This window comes from Oncorhynchus keta, chromosome 6, assembly GCF_023373465.1.
Source record: "Oncorhynchus keta strain PuntledgeMale-10-30-2019 chromosome 6, Oket_V2, whole genome shotgun sequence".
Lineage (NCBI taxonomy): Eukaryota > Metazoa > Chordata > Actinopteri > Salmoniformes > Salmonidae > Oncorhynchus > Oncorhynchus keta.
In genome coordinates, this window is record NC_068426.1 from 9,471,152 (window position 1) to 9,481,151 (window position 10,000).

The following is a 10,000-nucleotide window of genomic DNA, read 5'->3' on the forward strand; positions in this document are numbered from 1 at the left end:
GGGTAGTCATGGTAGGGGAGGTTTTACTTTTAACCGCGAAGGCTCTCGAGCATCTGCACAACAGAGGACTCAAAGAGGTGACCACCACACCAATAGAGTCGACAACAGTAGCAGTGCAGGGGGGCCATCGTGCTCAGGCAACGGACCACATAGCTCCATACAGAGGGATGGAGGGAGAGAGAAGGACCAGAGGGATGGAGGGGGAGAGAAGGACCAGAGGGATGGAGGGAGAGAGAAGGACCAGAGGGATGGAGGGGGAGAGAAGGACCAGAGGGATGGAGGGGGAGAGAAGGACCAGAGGGATGGAGGGGGAGAGAAGGACCAGAGGGATGGAGGGGGAGAGAAGGACCAGAGGGATGGAGGGGGAGAGAACGACCAGAGGGATGGAGGGGGAGAGAACGACCAGAGAGATGGAGGGGGAGAGAACGACCAGAGAGATGTAGGGAGAGAGAAGGACCAGAGAGATGGAGGGAGAGAGACGGACCACAGTGGGAGAGACCCAGACCTCCTGGAGCCAGCAGGGGGTTCCCCTGGCTCTGCCAAGCCCACCAGGAAGACTCGTAAACCGGACCGGGAGATCTATCAGCCGGGGGGGCGAAGGAGCACCACCAGCACCCAGGGGAAGGAAGTGGGAAGAGAGGCTAAGAAACCGAATACCCCGGGTCCTGGGTCTGGTTCTGTTAGAGAGGAGGCTGTAGTCAGGAGAGAGCCAGCCCCACAAAAAGAGACTGGAGGAGAGAGAGGGGGAGGGGAGGAGAAGGGGAGAGGTGGCAGGTGTGAGGAGAAGGAGAGAAGGCAGGGGAGGAGAGAGACAGGCAAAGCGGCAGCAGCAGTCTCAGACCCTGTATCAGAGAACCTGACTGGGAAGATGGAGAAACTCAGTGTGACTGTCCCAGCTGGGAGAGAGGAGGAGGATGAGAGAGGAGGAGGAGAGAAAGGAGAGGGTCAGGAAGTAGACAGGAGGAAGAAGGCTAGCGTTGAGGGCAGGAGGAGCAGAGGAGTTGAGGGAGGAGGTGAGAAGACAGAGGAGAATAAGAGGGAGAGGGGAAACCGTAGGAACAGAGGAGGAGGAGGAGAGAAGGGGGGCAATCAGGACTCCAAGAGAAGAGGAAGAGGGGAAGGAGGAGGGGGGAAGGGTGAGCGAGTGATTAAAGAGAGAAATAAGAGAGAGTCAGAGGGGGACAAAGAGGGGGAAGCAAACCGTCCTGCAGATACACAGCCAACAAAAGGAAGAGAAAAACAGAGGGATAAAGAGACTGAAAGAGAGGAACCGAGGGACAAGGACAAGCAGAGAGGGAACAACAAACCCCGAGACATAGACAGAGAAAGACAGGAACCGAGGGACAGGGACAAGCAGAGAGGGAACAACAGACCCCGAGACATAGAAAGAGAGGAACCAAGGGACAGGGAGATGGAGAGGGACAAGCAGAGAGGAAACAACAGACCCCGAGACATAGACCGAGAAAGGGATGGAGAGATGGGGAGAAACAGAGAGAGGCCAGCGGAGGGGAACGAGAGGAGCAGAGCCAACACTAGTCCTAACAACAACAACCACCACCCATCATCATCCTCTAAGCGTTACTCCAAATCAGACATCAGAAGACCCAGGAACCGCACCTACAGCACCAGCTCTGCCAGCAGTGGCACCAGTCTGGACGGACCTGGACTGGGACAGGGAGGGGGTTTGGGGGAGGACAGGGCCCGACGAGACCGGTTGGGGCGCAGGGAGCGAGAGAGAGGGGAGGGAGGAGGAGGTCAGCTCCAGAACAGGAGGAGAAGCACTAGAGACTCCTCTACTGACTCACTGGAAGAGAGCAAGGTGGGAGAATGGATGGATGAGAGGAGGAGAAGGAGGAGAGACGGAGGAGAGGAGGACTGGAGCCCGGAGAGGAGGAAAAGGGGGGATGAGAGCAGAGGGACAGGAGGGAGGCACAGAGGAGGAGGAGGGAGAGGAGGTCTCCTGAGAATATCTCACAGTGACAGACAGTCAGGCTTCTCCCAGGCTACCTCAGGCCCTGGCGAGGACCCCCAGGGGCGACGCAGACAGGGCACTGGGCCTCGCAGCAGGGGGAGGGGCATCCTCATCCTCCCCGCCCACACCAACCTCTCCAATTTGCCGGCAGAGCCCGGGCCGAGGCTTCTGTTTGGTGGGATCCGTGGAGGAAGAGATGCGGTGCTAGGGAGAGGAGGAGGAAGGGGCGGAGGAACTAGGCGTCTCTGGGACCCAAACAACCCCGACCAGAAACCCGCCCTCGGGCTCTCCCATCATCCATCGCTCCAGCAGCAGCCCATGTACCTGCAGACAGGCGTTGGTTACGGAGCGCTGCACTTCCTGGATACAGATGACGAGGCTGCAGGGAGTCCCCCGGTCCTCCAGGGAGAGCACTTCCACCTCCAGCAGCAGGCTGCAGCCAGGGCCCAGGCCTTCTACAAGTACCAGAACTCTGACAACCCTTACAACGCCAACCCTAACCCCAACACACGCTACCCCTACCCTTACCACACTATGCCCGCCGGCCCTTACCAGATCCCCCCCTCTAACGACATGTACCACCCGGGTCAGTTCTACGGGGGGTACAGGGGCCAGGGGTACCTGGATGGACCCGAGGCTGTAGCAGGGGGTGGATCCGGAGCGGGTGTAACCCCTGAGGAGGCTGGGCAACATGCCAGAGGAGAGCTGGGGAGACTGCTGAGAGCTGCAGACAGTCAGGAGTTACAGCTCACCAACCTGTTGTCTCGAGACAGACTCAGTGCTGATGGACTGGACCGCATGGCTCAGCTCAGGTAAGATAGAGGGATGGAGAGGAGAGGAAGCAACAGCTCACTAACCTGCTAAAGGAGGAGGGGGGGGGTGGATGAATGGTGAAATCTGCAACCTGCTGTCTAAAAACAAACTGCTCCTTTCTTTAACTTGCCCCCCCCCTCCCCCCCTCCCCCAGAGCTGACCTGTTGACCCTGTACGAGCGGGTGATCCTAACAGACATAGAGTTCAGTGACAGCCAGAACCTGGACCAGGCTCTATGGAAGAACGTGTTCTACCAGGTTATAGAGCGCTTCAGACAGCTCCTCAAAGACCCCAGTGGAGACTCAGCTGCGCGCATCACCACCATGCTACTGACACTGCTGGACGAGGTACACACACTGAACACACAGCATGTACACACACACAGCCATCAATCGGCTGTTACCTAAAACACGTGTAAATATTGGACTATAAATTGTGCCTTCCTTTATTGTATTTACGCTGAAATGTTTAATCTATTCTACTGAGAAATGTACTTTTTGTTCCTATTCTTATCCTTCGTTATTTATTATTGTTATCCAAAAGGAACCTGCAAGTAAGCATTTCGTGGGACGGTGTGTATCATGTGTGTCCCGTACATACGACTAATAAAACTGACCTTGAAACATGTACAGACACACACCGCGTACAGACAGAGAGACACCACGTACAGACAGACGCACACCACGTACAGACAGACGCACACCACGTACAGACAGACGCACACCACGTACAGACAGACGCACACCACGTACAGACAGACGCACACCACGTACAGACAGACGCACACCACGTACAGACAGACGCACACCACGTACAGACAGACGCACACCACGTACAGACAGACGCACACCACGTACAGACAGACGCACACCACGTACAGACAGACAGACACCACGTACAGACAGACAGACACCACGTACAGACAGACGCACACCACGTACAGACAGACGCACACCACGTACAGACAGACGCACACCACGTACAGACAGACGCACACCACGTACAGACAGACGCACACCACGTACAGACAGACGCACACCACGTACAGACAGACGCACACCACGTACAGACAGACAGCACACCACGTACAGACAGACAGACACCACGTACAGACAGACAGACACCACGTACAGACAGACAGACACCACGTACAGACAGACACACACCACGTACAGACAGACAGACACCACGTACAGACAGACAGACACCACGTACAGACAGACAGACACCACGTACAGACAGACAGACACCACGTACAGACAGACAGACACCACGTACAGACAGACAGACACCACGTACAGACAGACAGACACCACGTACAGACAGACAGACACCACGTACAGACAGACGCACACCACGACGCACACAGACAGACGCACACCACGTACAGACAGACGCACACCACGTACAGACAGACGCACACCACGTACAGACAGACACCACGTACAGACAGACAGACACCACGTACAGACAGACAGACACCACGTACAGACAGACAGACACCACGTACAGACAGAGAGACACCACGTACAGACAGAGAGACACCACGTACAGACAGAGAGACACCACGTACAGACAGAGAGACACCACGTACAGACAGAGAGACACCACGTACAGACAGAGAGACACCACGTACAGACAGAGAGACACCACGTACAGACAGACAGACACCACGTACGTACAGACAGAGAGACACCACGTACGTACAGACAGACAGACACCACGTACGTACAGACAGACAGACACCACGTACGTACAGACAGACAGACACCACGTACGTACAGACAGAGAGACACCACGTACAGACAGAGAGACACCGCGTACAGACAGACGCACACACGCGTACAGACAGACGCACACCGCGTACAGACAGACGCACACCGCGTACAGACAGACGCACACCGCGTACAGACAGACGCACACCGCGTACAGACAGACGCACACCGCGTACAGACAGACGCACACCGCGTACAGACAGAGAGAAACCACGTACAGACAGAGAGACACCACGTACAGACAGAGAGACACCACGTACAGACAGAGAGACACCACGTACAGACAGAGAGACGCCACGTACAGACAGAGAGACACCACGTACAGACAGAGAGACACCACGTACAGACAGAGAGACACCACGTACAGACAGACAGACACCACGTACAGACACAGACAGACACCACGTACAGACACAGACAGACACCACGTACAGACACAGACAGACACCACGTACAGACAGACAGAGACACCACGTACAGACAGACAGAGACACCACGTACAGACAGACAGAGACACCACGTACAGACAGACAGAGACACCACGTACAGACAGACAGAGACACCACGTACAGACAGACAGAGACACCGCGTACAGACAGAGAGACACCGCGTACAGACAGAGAGACACCGCGTACAGACAGAGACACCGCGTACAGACAGAGAGACACCGCGTACAGACAGAGAGACACCGCGTACAGACAGAGACAGAGAGACACCGCGTACAGACAGAGAGACACCGCGTACAGACAGAGAGACACCGCGTACAGACACAGAGACACCGCGTACAGACACAGAGACACCGCGTACAGACAGAGAGACACCGCGTACAGACAGAGAGACACCGCGTACAGACAGGAGACACCGCGTACAGACAGAGAGACACCGCGTACAGACAGAGAGACACCGCGTACAGACAGAGAGACACCGCGTACAGACAGAGAGACACCGCGTACAGACAGAGAGACACCGCGTACAGACAGAGAGACACCGCGTACAGACAGAGAGACACCGCGTACAGACAGAGAGACACCGCGTACAGACAGAGAGACACCGCGTACAGACAGAGAGACACCGCGTACAGACAGAGAGACACCGCGTACAGACAGAGAGACACCGCGTACAGACAGAGAGACACCGCGTACAGACAGACGCACACCGCGTACAGACAGACGCACACCGCGTACAGACAGACGCACACCGCGTACAGACAGACGCACACCGCGTACAGACAGACGCACACCGCGTACAGACAGACGCACACCGCGTACAGACAGACGCACACCGCGTACAGACAGACGCACACCGCGTACAGACAGACGACACCGCGTACAGACAGAGAGACACCACGTACAGACAGAGAGACACCACGTACAGACAGACAGAGACACCACGTACAGACAGACAGAGACACCACGCACAGACAGACAGAGACACCACGCACAGACAGACAGAGACACCACGTACAGACAGACAGAGACACCACATACAGACAGAGACACCACGTACAGAAAGAGAGACACCACGTACAGACACAGACAGACACCACGTACAGACACAGACAGACACCACGTACAGACACAGACAGAGACACCACGTACAGACAGACAGAGACACCACGTACAGACAGAGAGACACCACGTACAGACAGAGACACCACGTACAGACAGACAGACACACACCACGTACAGACAGACAGACAGACACCACGTACAGACACAGACAGACACCACGTACAGACAGACAGACACACACCACGTACAGACACAGACAGACACCACGTACAGACAGACGGACACACACACAAGCACTGATTGCGTGAACAGCACTGTAATGCGAATAGTGTTGGTGACAGTATGCAGACTACATTTCTTCAGGGAACTAAACTTTTTCTATCATGCTGTTGTTTGTTTCCCAGGGGGCAGTATTCTTTGATGCGCTGCTACAGAAGCTTCAGATGGTGTTTCAGTTTAAACTGGAGGATTACATGGACGGCATGGCCATCAGACCACGACCACTACGCAAAACGGTTACTAGTGTGTGTGTGTGTGTGTGTGTGTGTGTGTGTGTGTGTGTGTGTGTGTGTGTGTGTGTGTGTGTGTGTGTGTGTGTGTGTGTGTGTGTGTGTGTGTGTGTGTGTGTGTGTGTGTGTGTGTGTGTGTGTGTTATTAACCATGTTTAATGTGTGTTGGTTCAGGTGAGGTATGCTCTGATCAGTGCCCAGCGGTGTTTGATCTGTCAGGGGGACATCGCCCGTTACCGGGAGCAGGCCAGCGACTCGGCTAACTACGGCAAGGCCCGCAGGTACGTAGCACATCAACCGTGGCTATTGGCTACCACAAAACACATAATTGTCTGACCATTCATACATGTCCATTCATGTGTGTTCCTGCTCGTGTTCCTGTTTGTCTTCTCAGGTCTCTTTTGCTAAATATATTTTTCTCAGGGAGACTATTCCCCCGACTAGTAAATGTAGCTTACACCACAGCATTGTTGAATACTAATTTCTGATTGGCTGGAATGGCATTCTAGAATGTATATTAAAGCCAGATAATGGGAGAGTTGGAAAACAAATCGTAACACCTTTATTGCAATATGCACCTACACATATACTTGCTACACAGTAACAGAAAGCTAAACCAACAACCACACTGTCTTGTCTTTAGTATCATTGAAGGTGAAGACTTATTTTATCAAATCAATTCTCTGTAATTATTATTACGTGATTAAACTGATCATGTAAATGTAATTAATTAGGAAGTCGGGGCACCATGGAAAATATTCACCTCTTCAGATATTTTAATATCTGATCAATTAGTCTTCTATTAATGAATTATTATTATTACATTTGTCAGTCTCATCTGAACGTCGTGAATTGTTGGTTATCTGCAGGAACCCACCCTTTACTATAAATCATCCATACACCAATTGGCTCAATTATTTATTTACTAACTAATTAAACAATTTCAGAATATACAATACATAATAACATTATACAGTAAAATGCCGTCCCTAGTGGACTAAACAAGACAAAACAGTGGGGTTATAACTTGGTAAATTCAGAGAGAAGAGAAGGAGGTTTTGGTAGGAAGACTAAGGAACATGGGTCTCTATTGGACCTGGGAAGCTATTCTCACATAAATATATATGCCACTAACGATCGCTCATTCGGGAAAAAGCAATGCATTGTATTTACGTGAAGCTGGTGATGTGAGGCTCTGGTTTGCCCAGTTGATGTCGCCCTCGTCCTTTGTGGAAACTTCCGGGTCATCATGTGAGAAGTTCACGTGTTCTGAGAGGTTCATCTCACTCTGGAGATTGGTCCACGTCGGTCAGTGTTGTCGGACTAGATTTGCTACCTTTCCAGCTGCAGTCTTATAGGCTGTCACCTAGGACTCATTTCTTCTTGAGTGATCAATAGGTCAGAGTTCATACCATTTCAAGCTCCCATGTTTCCTGGCCTGTATGGTTGACCCCTTTAAACGTGAAGACAAATCCTCGCGCTATTCGGAACATGAGTGAATTTTTGTTATGTCGAGTGGATGTCCAACTATTCGCCACCACAGCTCACGCTGGGGTTTGCTTGGTTCAATGTGAATTGGGTCATGTGGGCTCTTATAGAAATGTAGAAAAGGGGATGGTTCATCATTTCCAACCAATGCCTATTCACTTGGGCGTGGCTACTGACTAAGTTCAACTTTACAGGGAAGACAATTTTCTCATTTTTAAAAGTGAACATCACATTACATCATTTCGTAAATAGTTTCATCTTTACTCATTCATTTTCTATAAGAATTAGATGCAAACCTCATAGCTGAGGCACCTGTATAAACAGAGGGTAATGTGGCTGTATGAGGTCACGAACATGAAACAAAACATGAAACAAAACGGACGGGTCGTAGTTGGCTTCTCCACCGACCCTTTTCACATTCTCCAAAATACGACTATTGTTCCATTCTCAAATTCTGGGATGTAGTAGAATTGAGCGGGAGAATCCCTTTGTCTTACTGTGAAGCTCTCTCTCAATTGCATGGTCAGGGAAAGTCTCTGTGGTATTTACAACGTGGTTGTAAGGTCATAAAACTGCCCTGTAAAAACTGTGCGTGTGTGGGGGGGGGGGTTACATCTCTGCTAGCCAATTCACTGAAAGGGCCAGCGTTGACAATGCAAACCGAAATTGGATACATTGTAAACGCAGGTCCAACGAGAAAAAGAAAAAAAAATCCATAATATCCATAAATATCAAACCAATTGAACAAACAACTGGGTTTCGTCTCTAGCAATTAAAATATGAGAAAGTATGAATTATTTTATAAAAATGAAAATATCAATTTAATGTTTTTATTTCCACTGGGAAATGTTTGCTTTACTATTGTTTTCTTCTAAAACATTCTAAGTATAAACCATAAACTTAGTGAATACCATTGGTGTTTAATATGAGGGTTTCAGCATCAGCTGTCAGAGCAGTTTACGGATCACTGTACCTGTACACAGCCCATCTGTAAATAGCGCACCCAACTACCTCATCCCCATATTGTTATTTATCTTTTTGCTCTTTTGCACCCCAATATCTCTACTTGCACATCATCATCTGCACATCTATCACTCCAGTGTTAATGCTAAATTGTAATTATTTTGCCTCTATGGTCTATTTATTGCCTGACCTCCCTAATCTTCTACATTTGCGCACACTGCATATAGATTCTTCTATTGTGTTATTGAGTACGTTTGTTTATCCCATGTGTAATTCTGTTGTTGTTTTTGTCACTGCTTTGCTTTATCTTGGCCAGGTCACAGTTGTAAATGAGAAATTGTTCTCAACTGGCCTACCTGGTTAAATAAAGGTCAAATAAAAAAACATTTAAAAAATGAAATATCCCCTATTTTTTATTTTTTTGCACTATATTTAATTTACTATGTCAATATGTTTTGCCGTTAAACTGGTGGCAGTTGTGAAAATAGTCAATCATTGGACAAGTTGCAGAGGTAATTGAAAATAATGCTATTGCTGATTAGATGCTTTTTTTCATTCATTAGGCTATTTTCTCCTGGAGCATATGGTCTCTACTAAGAACTGTTGGACAATATGGACACAGATATATATATATAAATATATATATGAATTTAAAAAATGCAGTTATTAAAGTATAAATGACCAAAGTTGCAATAGATTGCCATAGATTTTCTGTTAATTACCAAAATTACAGGATTCCAGTAACTTCAGTAAATTACCGGTAGCTATCAAATCACATGCGCCGAATACAACCGTGAAATGCTTACTTACAAGCCCTTAAAACAACAATGCAGTTCAATAAATAGTTAAGAAAATATTTACTAAATAAACTAAAGTAAAAAAATAAAAAGTTACACAAAATGACTTAACAATAATGAGGCTATATACAGGGGGTACCGGTACCGAATCAATGTGCGGGGGTACAGGTTA

General features: G+C 49.7%; 1 protein-coding gene across 14 annotated transcripts in view; it reads left to right on the forward strand.

Annotated features, from left to right (window-relative positions):
• The first annotated feature begins 727 nt into the window (after positions 1 to 727).
• Positions 728 to 10,000, forward strand: part of LOC118385722 (telomerase-binding protein EST1A) — a 31,050-nt gene continuing 21,777 nt past the window's right edge. For all 14 annotated transcript variants that reach the window (XM_052520508.1, XM_052520509.1, XM_052520510.1 and 11 more), the window contains exons 1-4: positions 728 to 2,784; positions 2,940 to 3,132; positions 6,476 to 6,586; positions 6,755 to 6,861. In XM_052520508.1, coding sequence (XP_052376468.1) covers positions 869 to 2,784; positions 2,940 to 3,132; positions 6,476 to 6,586; positions 6,755 to 6,861 — 2,327 coding nt within the window. In that variant the 5' untranslated portion in view covers positions 728 to 868. The remainder of the gene's footprint in view (positions 2,785 to 2,939; positions 3,133 to 6,475; positions 6,587 to 6,754; positions 6,862 to 10,000) is intronic.